This window comes from Oncorhynchus tshawytscha, linkage group LG24 (assembly GCF_018296145.1).
Source record: "Oncorhynchus tshawytscha isolate Ot180627B linkage group LG24, Otsh_v2.0, whole genome shotgun sequence".
Lineage (NCBI taxonomy): Eukaryota > Metazoa > Chordata > Actinopteri > Salmoniformes > Salmonidae > Oncorhynchus > Oncorhynchus tshawytscha.
This window is the reverse complement of record NC_056452.1, coordinates 27,585,169-27,605,104: the sequence shown is the minus strand read 5'-3', so window position 1 is coordinate 27,605,104 and position 19,936 is coordinate 27,585,169. Positions and strand designations below refer to the sequence as shown.

The following is a 19,936-nucleotide window of genomic DNA, read 5'->3' as shown; positions in this document are numbered from 1 at the left end:
CTCCTCCCTCCCTCACCTCGGCAGTTTGCAGCTGCATCTCTATACAGTCTCATTTATGGCAGTGACGCCCGTCTACTGTATTTCCTGAAGGCTGACACGCTTCGCGCGCTCCGCTGCCCCATAAACCCCCCTTCTCTCTTTCACTGCAGATAGTCTACTGACGTCAGAGAGCTGCTTGCGTCAATGCTCGCACTCTGACAGATTTGTCTTTTTTTTTCTCTCAATAAGGATCCTAATGGATTATTACTACAGGGGAAACCTCTGCCTTTTAAACAAATATATACAAAAATAAAAGCTCTATTATTATGCTTTATAATTATTCAGAAATACAGATATATAATATAGAAGGAGGTTATTTTTGGTGACAATAACGCCCTTATTTGCTGTATATTTTGGAAGTATTGAAATTAAGCCAAGACACTATCTAAAGGAAATAGCAACGGCGAACTTGAGCAACTGTCTTTAAAGGTGTTTGGCAGAGTGCTTTATTTTGCAGTGACATTTGCTGTGTCTGACCGTTTCTGCAATACAAAAACAATGGTTTATTCTAATGGACCTGTCAACAGATCGTTTGAAATCAATAATTGTTTGCATAATTATGCTGCACTGCCCCTGAATCCTGAAACATTGTTTACTCAGAGAAACAATGACAGCTACAGTAGCCAAACATACCAAAAAAAATGAGAGGTTCTCAAATGTTCTTTGGGAAGGGTGATGGTTCTTTAGGGCAGTGGTTCTCAACTGGTTTTGACTGGGGAACCCAAATTTGACAATAACAATTGAGTCTTGACCCAATATGATGGACTGTTGATGATTACATTTTGTAATGTTGTATTGCAGCTGCCTTCTTGGGCAGGCTTCACTTGCAAAATACACTCTGTCTCAATGGATGAACCTAGATTGGTTCTCAATTAGAGGCAGCTGTCTATCGTTGTCTCTGATTGGGAACCATATTTAGGCAGCCGTATTCTGTGGGTACTTGGTGGGTGATTGTTTCCTGTCTTTGTGTTCTCTGCACAAGATAGGACTGTTTCGGTTTTGCCACGTTTGTTGTTTTTGTATTTGTGTAGTGTTCACGTTTTCGTCTTTCATTAAAACATGTTGAGCACGAACTACGCTGCGTATTGGTCCGATCCCTGCTACACCTCCTCTTCAGACGAAGAGGCGGAAATCAACCGTGACAATATCAAATACACACCTGCAGAAAGAAACCGAGATTTTAACTTTAAGGTAATTTCTTTCCGATTTTCTTTATATTTTTACTAAGCTCTATACTGAAGACTGTATGTTCTGATGGGTAGGACTCAGACCTATAGTCTAATGCATAAATACATTTATTTCTGATGCTCAAGCTCTAATCAGATAGACAGAAGATATTTTAATTATATTTGGGGTTTTTTAAACTTTCTCTGCAAAATACATACTTGGACGTTTTCCTCCAATAAAGCAGTTTATATTTTACCACATTATTTAAAACATTTTTCTGCTTTTCCTCGTCAATAATAGTCCTGACTGAAATAATTTACAAACCATTTCCCATGAAGGCCATGATTAAAGGTGAGCCCTATTATTAAAGATGTTATTTTCGAGTCCTGGGATGTAGTCAGGTAGGTGACAAAACACAGGAAATGCAGTCCAGGCCTTAACGATTAAACAATAACCATAGCAACAGGTCCGTCAAAAAAACAACTTCTTAGCAAGTTTTATTATTAGCTTAAATCATTCACAATCAGAATCAATCGAGTGAGTAGAAAGTGTCGTTCTAAATACACAGGTTATATTTCTCTTAAAAAATTATTGGTAGTTAAAGAATTGCTTTTCTATTCGTTATTTGCCTTTAGTTCTTTACTCATATTGTTGATGATACATTCTATAAGTAAAACACATACTGCTAATAATACATTTTATTTGTAAAAACATTTGTAATTTTACCATCTATATCGTTTTGTTGTTGATATAGTCGAAGACAAACACAATAGGAATCCAGAGTGAACTGGTCTCTAAGTGAACTGGTCTCTAAGTGAACTGGTCTCTAAGTGAACTGGTCTCTAAGTGAACTGGTCTCTAAGTGAACTGGTCTCTAAGTGAACTGGTATCAAAATAATACATAATCTCATAATCTTTTTATCTTATTCATGGTATTGGTGATTGGTGTAGCCTAGTGGCCTTCACATCAAACGAAGATACTCAATAGGCTGTCTCCTCGTCATAATTCCTCCAAAGCTTACATCCACAATTTACCACCTAAACAAGAGAAATAGAACATGCATTGGTTAAACATGTTTTATGATGCATTATAACCTGCAGGCTTTAAGGGTTAAGGTTACTGATGTGTTAAACTCTGATACATTCTCCAAACTGCAGTAACCCTATAGCCTGTCAAGAGAAATCTCTTACCCCCAAAGGGTTGCGTTGACACACATCTTCTATGGATAAAGGCTCAGGAGTCTTGCTACATATTTCTGTGTTTCTGAAGAAGAACAACATGACAATAACCATATGAGATGGAAAGACAGCACCAGCAAACCTGGGACCTGTGATAGATTAGTGGAGGTAGCCTAAACTACCTACCCAGCAGAGGGTATGGTCCTCAGCCCAAGCCCTTCCAGGGCCAGGCTAGGGACCTCTGAATCATCTGGTTCGATCCTGGTCCATTCCTGGTAGGACGGAGGAGGAGGGAGAGGAGGGAGGTTCCCAGCACACCTCTTCTTCTTCTCTTCGTTAGAGTGAACACTCGGGAATACATACTGCGTCTATGGTAGGATGCCAAGGAGAAAATTCAATTAAACATTTCGAAGGTTAATTGTTGAAGTCAATGGTGAAGTCTATTATCTTTTTATTTGGTTCATTAATACATGTAATATGATACAAAGTATAAAAATGCTGTTCATTCGCAGAAATGCTCAAATCAAATGACTATGAAGTAATACTACAACTGTTTCCCCAAATAGCAGTTGCTATGGCAGCTTACGATTCAGGAACACAACTTGGAAATAGCAGATATAACGTGAATGTGTGATATTCTGTTCTCCATAGTGGAGGAGGGCTCTTGGATGCGTTGTGGAGAGGGATTGTGTTACCATATCTTGGACTGGGGTCTGAGGCAACACACAATGTATTTGATATGTACATTATACAAGCAAACAAAACAAAAAATGTTATATTTTTTTTAATGAATAGAAACCTTTTTTTTTTTTAATTCTCTCTGTTTAAGCAAGAAACAAACTCTCAAATAAAGAAACTGTCTCTTTGCTTTTAAATGCAGTGGTTGTCGTAGGTAGGACTTGTAATCTTATTGTCTATTGTCAATCAACACACCTGTTCCCACTCCACTAATTGTCAATCAACACACCTGTTCCCACTCCACTAATTGTCAATCACCACACCTGTTCCCACTCCACTAATTGGCAATCAACACACCTGTTCCCATTCCACTAATTGGCAATCAACACACCTGTTCCCATTCCACTAATTGGCAATCAACACACCTGTTCCCACTCCACTAATTGGCAATCAACACACCTGTTCCCACTCCACTAATTGGCAATCAACACACCTGGTCCCACTCCACTAATTGGCAATCAACACACCTGTTCCCATTCCACTAATTGGCAATCAACACACCTGTTCCCATTCCACTAATTGGCAATCAACACGCGGTGGTCGTGCATGTAAGAGCAGATCAGCCAAGGCAGATGAAATTAGGAACCTGCTCTATTTTGGAAAACTCCGCTCTGGAATTTTGCTTCCTGTTTCCTATTTTACCTTTATTTAACTAGGCAAGTCAGTTAAGAACAAATTCTTATTTACAATGACGGCCTAGGAACAGTGGGTTAACTGCCTGTTCAGGGGGCAGAACGACGGATTTGTACCTTGTCAGCTCGGGGGATCCAATCTAGCAACTCACCAGATCTTGGAAACTCGTCTTCTGTTCCCAGCAGCAGCACAGTGAGTGTCTGTCTCTGTCCAGTAGCAGTCTGCTCCAGCCCAGTCAGAGTTAACCCCAAGCAGAGACAAACAAACTAGACTCAGTTTAAACTGAGATACCTTATTTTCTGTTTCAGTTCAAGATTTTTAGACCTCATTAAAAAGTCAGTATTGCTTTGTTTTGTAAGCTATACTTTCACATGTTATATAATTGAAAATGTCAGGGGGGGGGCAACTTTGGTTTTAGAAGTGGACATATATATTATAACACTACTAACAGCCTACCTGACTGCTCAGAGGCATCCACATGGCCCTAAAGCACACCATTGCCTTGTTTGTTTCACATTCCAATTATAAAACTGGGGGTTGGGGGTCAAAAATGCAATTTCAGAATGTGTGGGGGGGGGCCCTGGAAAATGTGGAGGAGGAGAAAGAAGAAGAACCAGAAGAAGAAGAAAAACAACAACATACCAACCTCTGAGAGACTGCCATGTTGGTAAGGGACATGGCTTGTTAGCTAGGTCATACCAACCTCTGAGAGACTGCCATGTTGGTAAGGGACATGGCTTGTTAGCTAGGTCATACCAACCTCTGAGAGACTGCCATGTTGGTAAGGGACATGGCTTGTTAGCTACGTCATACCAACCACTGAGAGACTGCCATGTTGGTAAGGGACATGGTTTGTTAGCTACGTCATACCAACCACTGAGAGACTGCCATGTTGGTAAGGGACATGGTTTGTTAGCTACGTCATACCAACCACTGAGAGACTGCCATGTTGGTAAGGGCCATGGTTTGTTAGCTACGTCATACCAACCACTGAGAAACTGCCATGTTGGTAAGGGACATGGTTTGTTAGCTACGTCATACCAACCACTGAGAGACTGCCATGTTGGTAAGGGACAGGGTTTGTTAGCTAGGTCATACCAACCACTGAGAGACTGCCATGTTGGTAAGGGACAGGGTTTGTTAGCTAGGTCATACCAACCACTGAGACAGGGTTTGTTACTGCCATGTTGGTAAGGGACATGGTTTGTTAGCTACGTCATACCAACCACTGAGAGACTGCCATGTTGGTAAGGGACATGGTTTGTTACTGCTGCCATGTTGGTAAGGGACAGGGTTTGTTAGCTACGTCATACCAACCACTGAGAGACTGCCATGTTGGTAAGGGACAGGGTTTGTTAGCTAGGTCATACCAACCACTGAGACACTGCCATGTTGGTAAGGGACAGGGTTTGTTAGCTACGTCATACCAACCTCCGAGAGAGAGCCATGTTGGTAAGGGACATGGTTTGTTAGCTACGTCATACCAACCACTGAGAGACTGCCATGTTGGTAAGGGACATGGTTTGTTAGCTACGTCATACCAACCACTGAGAGACTGCCATGTTGGTAAGGGACATGGTTTGTTAGCTACGTCATACCAACCACTGAGAAACTGCCATGTTGGTAAGGGACATGGTTTGTTAGCTACGTCATACCAACCACTGAGAAACTGCCATGTTGGTAAGGGACAGGGTTTGTTAGCTACGTCATACCAACCACTGAGAGACTGCCATGTTGGTAAGGGACAGGGTTTGTTAGCTAGGTCATACCAACCACTGAGACACTGCCATGTTGGTAAGGGACAGGGTTTGTTAGCTACGTCATACCAACCTCCGAGAGAGAGCCATGTTGGTAAGGGACATGGTTTGTTAGCTATGTCATACCAACCACTGAGAGACTGCCATGTTGGTAAGGGACATGGTTTGTTAGCTACGTCATACCAACCACTGAGAGACTGCCATGTTGGTAAGGGACATGGTTTGTTAGCTACGTCATACCAACCACTGAGAAACTGCCATGTTGGTAAGGGACATGGTTTGTTAGCTACGTCATACCAACCACTGAGAAACTGCCATGTTGGTAAGGGACAGGGTTTGTTAGCTACGTCATACCAACCACTGAGAGACTGCCATGTTGGTAAGGGACAGGGTTTGTTAGCTAGGTCATACCAACCTCCGAGAGAGAGCCATGTTGGTAAGGGACAGGGTTTGTTAGCTAGGTCATACCAACCTCCGAGAGAGAGCCATGTTGGTAAGGGACATGGTTTGTTAGCTACGTCATACCAACCACTGAGAGACTGCCATGTTGGTAAGGGACATGGTTTGTTAGCTACGTCATACCAACCACTGAGAGACTGCCATGTTGGTAAGGGACATGGTTTGTTAGCTACGTCATACCAACCACTGAGAAACTGCCATGTTGGTAAGGGACATGGTTTGTTAGCTACGTCATACCAACCACTGAGAAACTGCCATGTTGGTAAGGGACAGGGTTTGTTAGCTACGTCATACCAACCACTGAGAGACTGCCATGTTGGTAAGGGACAGGGTTTGTTAGCTACGTCATACCAACCACTGAGAGACTGCCATGTTGGTAAGGGACAGGGTTTGTTAGCTACGTCATACCAACCACTGAGAGACTGCCATGTTGGTAAGGGACAGGGTTTGTTAGCTAGGTCATACCAACCACTGAGAGACTGCCATGTTGGTAAGGGACAGGGTTTGTTAGCTACGTCATACCAACCACTGAGAGACTGCCATGTTGGTAAGGGACAGTGTTTGTTATCTAGGTCATATTAACCTCTAAGAGACAGGCATATCGGTAAGGAACAGACTGTGTTAGCTAGCTAGGCCATACCAACCTCAGAGACAGCCATGTTGGTAAGGGACTTAGTGTTAGCCAGCTACGCCAATCAAACTTTTAAGAGACAGCCATTTCAGTAAGGGACAAGGCCAGCTAGGCTGTACCAACCTCTGAGAGACAGCCATGTTGGTAAGGTACAGGATATGTTAGCTAGCTAGGTCATCCTAACCTCTGAGAGACATCAATGTTGATAAGGGACAGAGTGTTAGCTAGCTAGGCCATACACACTTCGGAGAGACAGCTATGCTGATAAGGGACAGGGTTTGTTAGCTAGGTCATACCAACCTCTGAAAGAAAGCCATGTTGATAAGGGACATGATTTGTTAGCTAGGTCGTATCAACCTCTGAGAGACAGCCATGTTGGTAAGGGACAGGGTGTGTTAGCTTGGTCAAACCAACAAATGAGAGACCACCGTGTTGGTGAGCGATAGGGCGTGTTAGCCAACTAGGCCATACTAACCTCTGAGAGACAGCCATGTTGGTAAGGGACAGGGTGTGTCAGCTTGGTCAAACCAACAAATGAGAGACCACCGTGTTGGTGAGCGATAGGGCGTGTTAGCCAACTAGGCCATACTAACCTCAGAGACAGCCATGTTGGTAAGGGACAGGGTGTGTCAGCTTGGTCAAACCAACAAATGAGAGACCACCGTGTTGGTGAGCGATAGGGCGTGTTAGCCAACTAGGCCATACTAACCTCTGAGAGACAGCCATGTTGGTAAGGGACAGGGTGTGTCAGCTTGGTCAAACCAACAAATGAGAGACCACCGTGTTGGTGAGCGATAGGGCGTGTTAGCCAACTAGGCCATACTAACCTCTGAGAGACAGCCATGTTGGTAAGGGACTGGCTGTGCATGTGTCTCAGCATCCTCACAGTCATCTCTGCTCTCTTACTCTTCTCGGGTATCTCCTCAACTCCCTGCTCTCAATAAGGATATATGATACAATTAAATATATATGATACATGTACAACACATGAACATATACAGGTATATTGAAATATACAGTACCAGTCAAAAGTTTGGACACACCTACTCATTCAAGGGTTTTTCTTTATTTTTTACTATTTTCTACATTTCAGAATAATAGTGAAGACATCAAAACTATGACATTACACATGAAATCATGTAGTAACCAAAAATGTGCTAAACAAATCAAAATATATTTTAGATTCTTCAAAGTAGCCACCCTTTGCCTTGATGACAGCTTTGCACACTCTTGGCATTCTCTCAACCTGCTTCACCTGGAATGCTTTTCCAACAGTCTTGAAGGAGTTCCCACATATGCTGAGCACTTGTTGGCTGCTTTTCCTTCACTCTGTGATCCAACTCATCCCAAATCATCTCAATTGAATTGAGATCGAGTCATTGTGGAGGCCAGGTCATCTGATGCAGCACTCAATCACTCTCCTTCTTGTTCAAATAGCCCTTACACAACCTTGAGGTGTGTTGGGTCATTGTCTTGTTGAAAAACAAATGATAGTCCCACTAAGCGCATACCAGATGGAATGGTTTATCGCCGCAGAATGCTGTGGTAGCCATGCTGGTTAAGTGTGCCTTGAATTTTTAATAAATCACTGACAGTGTCACCAATAAAGCACCCCCACACCATCACACCTTCACCTCCATGCTTCATGGTGGGAACCACACATGTGGAGATCATCCGTTCACCTACTATGCGTCTCAAATTTGGACTCATCAGATCAAAGGACAGATTTCCACCAGTCTAATGTCTTGGCCCAAGCAAGTCTCTTCTTATTGGTGTTCTTTAGTAGTGGTTTACTTGCAGGCAATTCGACCATGAAGGCCTGATTCACGCAGTCTCCTCTGAATAGTTGATGTTGATGTGTTTGAATAGTTGATGTGTCTGTTACTTGAACTCTGTGAAGCATTTATTAGGGCTGCAATTTCTGAGGCTGCCAGCTCTAATGAACTTATCCTCTGCAGCAGAGGTAACTCTGGGTCTTCCTTTCCTGTGGTGGTCCTCGTGAGAGCCAGTTTTATCATAGCGCTTGATGGTTTTTTCAACTGCAGTTGAAGAAGCTTTCAAAGTACTTGACATTTTCCGTATTGACTGACCTTCATGTCTAAAAGTAGTGATGGACTGTTGTTTCTCTTTGCTTATTTGAGCTGTTCTTGCCATAATATGGACTTGGTCTTTTACCAAATAGGGCTGTCTTCTGTATACCACACCTACCTTGTCACAACTGATTGTCTCAAATGCATTAAGATGGAAAGAAATTCAACAAATTCACTTTTAACAAGGAACACCTGTTAATTGAAATGCATTCCAGGTGACTACCTCGTGAAACTGGTTGAGAGAATGCCAAGCGTGTGCAAAGCTGTCATCAAGGCAAAGGGTGGCTACTTTGAAGAATCTCAAAAATAAAATATATTTTTATTTGTTTAACACTTTTTTTCATATGCGTTATTTAATTGTTTTGATAGTCGTCACTACTATTCTACAACGTAGAAAATAGCAAAAATAAAGAAAAACCCTGGAATGAGTAGGTGTGTCCAACCTTTTGACTGGTACTGCATATGATACAATAAACACTGAGTGTACAAAACATTAAGAACACCTGCTCTTTCCATGACATAGACTGACCAGGTGAATCCAGGTGAAAGATATGATCCCTTATTGATGTTATATGGGAGGGGGGAGGGGGGGGTTCAAGTCATTATTAGGACGGTGTTCTTAATGTTTTGTAAACTCAGTGTATATGATGCATGACATCTCACTGGACACAAACAGTTATGGAACAGCTAACATACCACAGGGTTAGGGTTAACATACCACAGAGTTAGGGTTAACATACCACAGGGTTAGGGTTAACATACCACAGGGTTAGGGTTAACATACCACAGGGTTAGGGTTAACATACCACAGAGTTAGGGTTAACATACCACAGAGTTAGGGTTAACATACCACGGGGTTAGGGTTAACATACCACGGGGTTAGGGTTAACATACCACGGGGTTAGGGTTAACATACCACGGGGTTAGGGTTAACATACCACGGGGTTAGGGTTAACATACCACGGGGTTAGGGTTAACATACCACGGGGTTAGGGTTAACATACCACGGGGTTAGGGTTAACATACCACGGGGTTAGGGTTAACATACCACTGTTGGCATCACCGTCTTCAAGTTCTTCAGAAAACTAGGCTGAAGGGTTGCAAACTTGGGAACCTTCATCTGTAAGTATACATGACATTCAAGTCAAAACATGAACCGTTTTATTCATTTATATTGATTTAATCAAATAAGTCTCCTGTGGTTTGAGAAGAGGAAACCAGAGTGTCACCGAGTGCCAGAGTTGTCATGAGGGCAGAGGACACTTCCCACAGTCCCCTGTGTCCCATGTGGCTCTCACTTTCCTCTCCTCCTCTTACACCCATCCCTCACTGTCCTGTCCTCACACACCCATCCCTCACTGTCCTGTCCTCACACACCCATCCCTCACTGTCCTGTCCTCTCACACCCATCCCTCACTGTCCTGTCCTCTCACACCCATCCCTCACTGTCCTGTCCTCTCACACCCATCCCTCACTGTCCTGTCCTCTCACACCCATCCCTCACTGTCCTGTCCTCTCACACCCATCCCTCACTGTCCTCTCACACCCATCCCTCACTGTCCTCTCTTCTCATACGCCATCCCTCACTTTCCTCTCTTCTCATACGCCATCCCTCACTTTCCTCTCCTCCTCTCACACCCATCCCTCACTTTCCTCTCCTCCTCTCACACCCATCCCTCACTGTCCTGTCCTCTCCCACCCCATCCCTCACGTTCCTGTCCTCTCACACCCATCCCTCACTGTCCTGTCCTCTCACACCCATCCCTCACGTTCCTGTCCTCAGCCACCCCATCCCTCACTGTCCTGTCCTCTCCCACCCCATCCCTCACTGTCCTGTCCTCTCCCACCCCATCCCTCACTGTCCTGTCCTCTCACACCCCATCCCTCACGTTCCTGTCCTCTCACACCCCATCCCTCACGTTCCTGTCCTCTCACACCCCATCCCTCACGTTCCTGTCCTCTCACACCCCATCCCTCACGTTCCTGTCCGCTCACACCCATCCCTCACGTTCCTGTCCTCTCAAACCCATCCCTCACGTTCCTGTCCTCTCACACACATACCACCTGTAAGCCTGCGGCAGCACTATCCCTCACACTATATGCCCCATCCTGGTTGTTTGGGCCATGATCCTGATTGGGATGACACTATCCCTCCTGCATGTGTGTTTGCCTCTCAGTGCCCCATTAAGTGTGTGTGGTTTGACACGTACCTTGGGAAACATTTGCTCAGTGTAGTCCTGTTCCTGCTGTGAGAGGAGGAAGGCTGCAGAGTTCTTCCCAGCCCCTCTTTCTGGAAGTCTCTCTCCAGCCCCTCTCTCTGGAAGTCTCTCTCCAGCCCCTCTTTCTGGAAGTCTCTCTCCAGCTCCTCTTTCTGGAAGTCTCTCCCCAGCCCCTCTTTCTGGAAGTCTCTCTCCCGGCATAAGCCCTCTCCCTGTCTCTGAATGGACAATCTGTGAGGAAACATCATATTACACACTGAGATAGGCCTCACAGTCAGTTAGCTCAGGTTTGAACACTCCCCACCCCCACAGAATGAAATGGCGCAAACTAGCTACTCGATTTGATTCAAGCTAGCTAGGGCACACAACACTTGGTTTTGGGTTTCAAGATTAGTATGACCAGAACCTCACACCCTAACTGGTAAGGTCCTCTCCAGGGGGGCCCAACCTCCTCCCTGTGCTGCCCAGTTGGCAGGCCTCTCGGTCGGGTAACACATCACCGTACTGATACCCCTCATCCTCCCTGGCCATCACATCTCTATTCAACGTGTGTGTGAGCCGCACAGTACGTGTCGCATTGTTAATATATTCCTAATGATGTGCTACTTCTCAAGGGTACCCTCGTGGCGACGACACTCACACCCGATAACACTGATCTCTGGGGTGAAGACACACTTTGTCTGGTGGTTGATAACTGGCACCACAGAGGAGCTAGAGAAGAGAGGAGCAGGGTGGGGTTTACTCACAGAGGAGAGAGGAGCAGGGTGGGTTTTACTCACAGAGGAGAGAGGAGCAGGGTAGGGTTTACTCACAGAGGAGAGAGGAGCAGGGTAGGGTTTGGAGAATGAGAGAGAGAACAGAGAGAGGATAGAAGTGATCAGAAAGGGGGGATACCTAGTCAGTTGTACAACTGAATGCCTTCAACTGAAATGTGTCTTCCGCATTTAAACCAAACCCCTCTGAATCAGAGAATTCCAGAACCACATCACCAAATCACATTTGTGCACGAGTCAGGTACTCAAGTAAATGAGTCAGGTACTCACGCGGACCGCATAAAAAGTACCGCACGAGTCAGGTACTCACGAGTACCGCATAAAAAGTACCGCACGAGTCAGGTCCTCAAGTAAATGAGTCAGGTACTCACGAGTACCGCATAAAAAGTACCGCACGAGTCAGGTACTCAAGTAAATGAGACGTTTATGACTTAACATCAAAAGTTCATTTCCAGTGAGTCGACACATAGCACATACCTCATAACCGTAAATCCTGACATTGACTAAGATTCTCTCTGCTGAGAAGGAGTCTTTGCCTTATTTACGTTTTCCATTTAGTGAGGTCAAAATACCTCTGTATGTTATCTACAGTACTGACATATCTAATACTCCATACGGATCATACACAGACAGCTGTGAAATTCAACACTGTGATGAGATCACAACTAGAGGTCCATAAAAAACGGGGGAAACTTAAATAGAATAATAAATCATACACATAAATTACTAAACAGATGGTTTTATATTAAAAGTAAACGAGCAAGGCACTTCGGCTCTCATTGCTTTATTTTTGAGAGACGGGGAGGGGAAGGGAGGTGGGTATTTCTTGGGGATGTGGGGAATGCCGTCCTGGCAAAGAAGGCTCTGTGCCCGTGTGTGTGTGTGTGTGTGGGGGGGCCCAGCATCCTGATGTCCTGGGTGGGCCCAGCATCCTGATGTCCTGGGTGGGCCCAGCATCCTGATGTCCTGGGTGGGCCCAGCATCCTGATGTCCTGGGTGGGCCCAGCATCCTGATGTCCTGGGTGGGCCCAGCATCCTGATGTCCTGGGTGGGCCCAGCATCCTGATTTCCTGGGTGGGCCCAGCATCCTGGTGTCCTGGGTGGGCCCAGCATCCTGGTGTCCTGGGTGGGCCCAGCATCCTGGTGTCCTGGGTGGGCCCAGCATCCTGATGTCCTGGGTGGGCCCAGCATCCTGATGTCCTGGGTGGGCCCAGCATCCTGATGTCCTGGGTGGGCCCAGCATCCTGATGTCCTGGGTGGGCCCAGCATCCTGATGTCCTGGGTGGGCCCAGCATCCTGATGTCCTGGGTGGGCCCAGCATCCTGATGTGCTGGGTAGGCTACACCAGAGCTCTACAGGCCTGGGTTCAAATACTAGTTCAAATCTGATATTGAAAAAGGTATAAGAGCTATATTGAAACAAAATGTTAAGCCACAGTCCATGCCTTAACAGTGACACCTACTTGTATATGAGGGGTAATGCACTTCAGTGACAATGAGTTTACCATCCAGATTCCTACCTCTATGTACCCTGCTCAGCTTTGTAAAGGGGCTGTGTTCATTTCAGCTAAGCTATCACATCTACATGTTTAAATGTTGATCAGCTTCCAAACTAATTGGCGTAGACTAAATAACATTGAACAGTTGAAAGGAACTCTTCTTAAAAAACACTGGATGTGACAGTAAATTCAGAGTGAGGTTGGGTATTATGAAGACTACATTGACTTCTGAATAGCCCAAAGGACACCATTATTTCAACGCGAAGCTAGGTTTACCATCATTCGTCCACGGTTGATTATATCTTTAGAAGTTGAGAAGTAGTTACCATTGGCCCTGTAAATAGGATGTTTAAATTCTCTGTACGCCTCACATCTCCTGCCCAGCCTTGTCTTCATGAGGACATCCTGAATTGAAAACAGAATTGAGTTTGGGGACATTCAGGTCGACTTAATTGAGCAGCGATGACTCACCCGGTCCAGGTGTCTCGTCTCCGTGGTGACGTGAATTCTAGAGGTCTGTCCTGACATCTCCTGCTGGCTCCAACCCCATCCCGCTGACATCACATCCGGTGCGGAGCGGCTGCCAATCACTGTCAAGACCATATAGCACATCAAGATCGCAGTCTCAAATGTCACCCTATTCCCTATATAGTGCACTACTTTAAACCAGAACCCTATGGCACCTTATTCCCTATATCAGGTGTTCCCAAACTGGGGTACGCACAATGCCGTCGGGGGTACACCAAATAAAAATGTGATTCACTTTTCTTTTTTTTTATAATAATGTTTCTTCACATTTTCAAACAGTCCATTTAGTAAGGCCCACACTCAAATGGAGGCTATGATTAATAAGTTGGAGCTCTTCACTGTCTGTATTAAGGACAACACACAGGTCTTTCCATCATTGTATGATTTTTTTTGTGTGCAAATGAACTCAAGCTTACGGACAAAAGAGAAGCACCTGAGTGACCTGGGTGAGCAATTACGCAGGTACTTTCCCGAAACGGATGACTCAAACAACTGGATTCGTTATCCCTTTCATACCCTGCCTCCAGTCCACTTACCGATATCTGAACAAGTGAGCGTCATTTCTGGATAGGGCTGCGCTCAGAGTATCCTGCCTTGTTAAACCGCGCTGTTAAAACACTGATGCCCATTGCAACCACGTACCTATGTGAGAGAGGATTCTCGGCCCTCACTAGCATGAAAACTAAATACAGGCACAGACTGTGTGTGGGAAATGATTTAAGACTGAGTCTCTCTCCAATACAACCCAACATTGCAGAGTTATGTGCATCCTTTCAAGCACACCCTTCTCATTAACCTGTGGTGAGTTATTCACTATTTTAGATGAACAAATAAGGTTTAATATGTAAGATGGTAAAATAAAGAGCAAAATGACTGGTTATTATTATTTGTGCCCTGGTCCTTTAAGAGCTCTATGTCACTTCCCACAAGCCGCGTTGTGACAAACTCACACTCATTCTTATGTTTAATAAATGTATCGTATAGTGTGTGTGTGTGTGTGGCAGGCTTAACATGATGGCAAAAAACAACATTTGAGAGTGTGCTGACCCTGGTGCCAGAGGGGGTACAGCTGACCCTGGTGCTAGAGGGGGTACAGCTGACCCTGGTGCCAGAGGGGGTACAGCTGACCCTGGTGCTAGAGGGGGTACAGCTGACCCTGGTGCTAGAGGGGGTACAGCTGACCCTGGTGCTAGAGGGGGTACAGCTGACCCTGGTGCTAGAGGGGGTACACAGGTGGAGGTTGAATGTTTGAAGGGGTACGGGACAATAAAAAGTTTGGGAACCACTGCCCTATATAGTGTACTACTTTTGACCAGAGCCCTATGGCAACCTATTCCCTATATCATACACTACTTTTGACTAATAGCACACAAGATAATCTTTCATCCATTGCCCAAGCTTTTCGAGAAACAAACCACTTTCCCGTTACCATGTTGACAACGAAGATAACAAGATGAGAACTCAACTCCTCTTCCTGATCTCCTGTTGTGTCCTCTGCAGCTGGACTGGACCACGGTTGTGGTGGTGGTGGTGGTTAACCATAAAACAGAAGTCCTCTTGGTCCTGGAGGGTCTTCAGACAACCATGCCGAGACAACTGGTTCTGAAGGCCCAAGATCTCAGAGTGGAGATAGAGATATAGAAGAGACAGAGATAGAAAAGAGAGAGATAGATAGAAAGAGAGAGAGAGATAGATAGATAGATAGATAGATAGATAGATAGATAGATAGATAGATAGATAGATATAGATAGATAGATAGATAGATAGATAGATAGATAGATAGATAGATAAAGAAGAGAAAATATAGAAAAAGAGAGATAGAGAAGATAAAGATAAAGAGGTAGAGATAGAGAAGAGAGATAGATAAAGAGAAGAGATAGGGAAGTGATAGAGAAGAGATATAGATAGAGGTAGCGATAGAGATAGAGAAGACAGACATAATGTACATTAACCATTTGCACATTGTTACAACACTGTATATATACATAATATGACATTTGTAATGTTTTTATTCTTTGGAACTTCTGTGAGTGTAATGTTTACTGTACCTTTTATTGTTTATTTCACTTTTGTACATTATCTACTCCACTTGCTTTGGCAATGTTAACATATGTTTCCCATGTCAATAAAGACCCTTGATTTGAATTGAATTGATTGAGAAGAGATAGAGATAAAGATATATATATATATATATATATATATATATATATATATATATATATATATATATATATATATATATATATATATATAGATATATATATATATATATATAGATATATATATATAGATAAGTGATAGCGATAGAGAGGAGAAATAGGAGAGATAGAGAAGATATAGAGATAGAGATAGAGGTAGAGATGAGACAGAGAAGAGATAGAAAAGCGATAGAGGTAGAGATGAGATGGAGATAGGGATAGAGAAGAGATAGAGATATAAATCAATACAGAGATAAAGATAGCGATAGAGATAGAGAAGAGCTATAGATAAAGATAGAGATATAGATAGAGATTTGATTTGATTTGATTTGAGATGGAGAAGAGATATAGAATAGGTAGATAGCGAAGAGATAGAGATGAGAGAGAAGATATGTAGATAGCAAGGAGATAGAGAAGAGAGTGATATAGAATAGATAAATATAGAGGTAGAGACAGAGAAGAGATAGACATTGATTAGAGATAGAGAAATGATAGAAACAGAGAAAAGATAGAGAAATAGGAGAGATAGAGAAGATATAGAGATAGAGATAGAGGTAGAGATGAGACAGAGAAGAGATAGAAAAGCGATAGAGGTAGAGATGAGATGGAGATAGGGATAGAGAAGAGATAGAGATATAAATCAATACAGAGATAAAGATAGCGATAGAGATAGAGAAGAGCTATAGATAAAGATAGAGATAGAGATATAGATAGAGATTTGATTTGATTTGATTTGAGATGGAGAAGAGATATAGAATAGGTAGATAGCGAAGAGATAGAGATGAGATAGAGAAGATATGTAGATAGCAAGGAGATAGAGAAGAGAGTGATATAGAATAGATAAATATAGAGGTAGAGACAGAGAAGAGATAGACATTGATTAGAGATAGAGAAATGATAGAAACAGAGAAAAGATAGAGAAGACATAGATAGAGAAGAGAGAGATAGAGAAGAGATATATAATATGTAGATAGAGAAGAGATGGTGATATAGAAGAGATAGAGGTAGAGATATAGAAGAGATAGAGATTGAGAAGAGATAGAAATAGAGAAAAGATAGAGATAGATAGATAGAGATAGAGAAGAGATAGTGATATAGAAGAGATAGAGGTAGAGATATAGAAGAGATAGAGATATAGAAGAGATAGAGATATAGAAGAGATAGAGATATAGAAGAGAGAGATATAGAAGAGATAGAGATTGAGAAGAGATAGAAATAGAGAAAAGATAGAGATAGAGATAGAGAAGCGATAGAGATGGAGATATAGAATAGATAGCTAGAGATAAAGATAGAGAAGAGATACAGAAGTGATAGAGGTAGAGGTAGAGAATTGGGACAATGTGATGGCATTGGGTTGGAGGGCTACGCTAAGCAATTCAGCTAGTACTCTATGCTAGCTATATAAACTGCCAAAGAGCATCAATATCTTATAAACATTACATTATTTAACTTTTTTTTTAACTAGTCTTATTATTTAATAACTAATGATCATCACAGGCATCATACTGTATGTGTGAGTCTTACCAGGTAGTAGCTGGTTTGAGGAAGAGACCTCAGGTATGTGTTGTCATGGGAGAGAGTAGAACAGGCCAGCTTCCTCAGTTTCTGAGAAAATATACAGATGTAGGACCTTAATTTGAACCAGTTTTCTTGAGAAAGAAAATGATCCTGCAGCAAAAGGAAATGTGAATTATTATGTGGTTTATCATTAATGGACATTTTTATAGGAGTTCATACATTTTTCGTAACTGGAAATATTAAACTTCAGAGTTAAAACCTACAGGAGGGTGACTCTCCAGGAACAGGGTTGGAGTTAACCTACAGGATGCAGGGTTCGATACCGCAACCAAAAGAGTTGCATTTGCGACCGTTTGACTTGGCAGCGCATCCCATATTTTTTATTGTCAAGGGTGCCAGTGAATTTCTTTTTAACTGGTCACGTTAGATTTTGGTTCATAATTTCTTTTTTTATTATCATGATTTATTCAAACAGTAATGTGCTATTGACCAAAAATAAACCACCTTTCTGAAGTCTGAAGGGAAATCTATGTGTGTGATTGATGCGCATAAGGCCAACAGTACAGTGCCTTGCAAAAGTATTCATCCCCCTTGGCGTTTTTCCTATTTTGTTGCATTACAACCTGTAATTTAAATAGATTTTCTATTTGGATCTCATGTAACGGACAGACACAAAATAGTCTAAACTGGTGAAGTGAAATGAAAAAAATTACTTGTTTTGAAAAAATTATAATAAATAAAAAAACAGAAACGTGGTGCGTGCATATTTATTCACCTCCTTTGCATATTTATTCACCTACTTTGCATATGTAGTCACCTCCTTTGCATATGTATTCACCTCCTTTGCATATTTATTCACCTCCTTTGCATATGTAGTCACCTCCTTTCCATATGTATTCACCTCATTTGCATATTTATTCACCTCCTTTGCATATGTATTCACCTCCTTTGCATATGTATTCACCTCCTTTGCATATGTATTCACCTCCTTTGCATATGTATTCACCTCCTTTGCATATGTATTCACCTCCTTTGCATATGTATTCACCCCTTTGCATTAGTATTCACTCCCTTTGCATATGTATTTACCTCCTTTGCATATGTATTCACCCCCTTTGCATATGCATTCAACCCTTTGCATATGTATTCACTCCCTTTGCATATGTATTCACCTCCTTTGCATATGTATTCACCTCCTTTGCATATGTATTCACCTCCTTTGCATATGTATTTACCTCCTTTGCATATGTATTCACTCCCTTTGCATATGTATTCACCTCCTTTGCATATGTATTCACCTCCTTTGCATATGTATTTACCTCTTTTGCATATGTATTCACCTCCTTTGCATATGTATTCACCTCCTTTGCTATGAAGCCCCTTAATAAGATATGGTGCAACCAATTACCTCCAGAAGTCACATAATTAGTTAAATGAAGCCAGCTGCAAAGCTCCACAGCGGAGATTGAGTATCTGTCCATAGGACCACTTTAAGCCGGTCACTCCACAGAGCTGGGCTTTACGGAAGAGTGGCCAGAAAAAAGCTCTTGCTTAAAGAAAAGAATAAGCAAACATGTTTGGTGTTTGCCAAAAGGTATGTGGGAGACTCCCTAAACATATGAAAGAAAGTGCTCTGGTCAGACTAAATTTGAGCTTTTTGGCCATCAAGGAAAATGCTATGTCTGGCGCAAACCCAACACCTCTCATCACCCCCAGATTACCATCCCACAGTGAAGCATGGTGGTGGCAGCATCATGCTGTGGGGATGTTTTTCATCGGCAGGGACTGGGAAACTGGTCAAAATTGAAGGAATGATGGATGGCACTAAATACAGGGAAATTCTTGAGGGAAACCAGTTTTAGTCTTTCAGAGATTTGAGACTGGGACGGAGGTTCACCTTCCAGCAGGACAATGACCCTAAGCATACTGCTAAAGCAACAATTGAGTGGTTTAAGGAGAAACATTTAAATGTCTTGGAATGGCCTTGTCAAAGCCCAGACTTCAATCCAATTGAGAATCTGTGGTATGACTTAAAGATTGCTGTACACCAGCAGGAACCCATCCAACTTGAAGGAGCTGGAGCAGTTTTACCTTGAATAATGGGCAAAAATCCCAGTGGCTAGATGTGCCAAGCTTATAGAGACATTCCCCAAGAGACTTGCAGCTGTAATGGCTGCAAAAGGTGGCTCTACAAAGTATTGACTTTGGGGGGTGAATAGTTATGCACGCTCAAATTCTGTTTTTTCAGTTTTTCTTCAAAGTGGTAGGCATGTTGTTTAAATCAAATGATACAACCCCCCCAAAATACATTTTAACTCCAGGTTGTAAGGCAACAAAATAGGAAAAATGCTAAGGGGGGTGAATACTTTCGCAAGCCACTGGATATGGCTACCACTTTCTGTAGTAATGATAATGATAGCCTAAGGGTCTTTGGGTAGATTGAAAGGTAACTACCAGGCCTTGAATTTCCTGGCTGCCCCCTTGTGTTGCCATAGCCCCCCAAATCCAT

General features: G+C 42.9%; 1 protein-coding gene across 1 annotated transcript in view; it reads right to left on the bottom strand.

Moving 5' to 3' along the window:
* Positions 1 to 1,673: 1,673 nt before the first annotated feature.
* si:ch211-130h14.4 overlaps positions 1,674 to 19,936 on the bottom strand; it is a 45,879-nt gene continuing 27,616 nt past the window's right edge. The window contains exons 5-14 of the mRNA XM_042305615.1: positions 17,434 to 17,514; positions 15,178 to 15,328; positions 13,655 to 13,773; positions 10,904 to 11,143; positions 9,742 to 9,813; positions 7,431 to 7,534; positions 3,908 to 3,977; positions 2,572 to 2,753; positions 2,398 to 2,470; positions 1,674 to 2,244 (exon numbers count right to left, since the gene is read on the bottom strand). Of these exons, the coding sequence (XP_042161549.1) occupies positions 2,188 to 2,244; positions 2,398 to 2,470; positions 2,572 to 2,753; positions 3,908 to 3,977; positions 7,431 to 7,534; positions 9,742 to 9,813; positions 10,904 to 11,143; positions 13,655 to 13,773; positions 15,178 to 15,328; positions 17,434 to 17,514 (1,149 nt within the window). The 3' untranslated portion in view covers positions 1,674 to 2,187. The remainder of the gene's footprint in view (positions 2,245 to 2,397; positions 2,471 to 2,571; positions 2,754 to 3,907; positions 3,978 to 7,430; positions 7,535 to 9,741; positions 9,814 to 10,903; positions 11,144 to 13,654; positions 13,774 to 15,177; positions 15,329 to 17,433; positions 17,515 to 19,936) is intronic.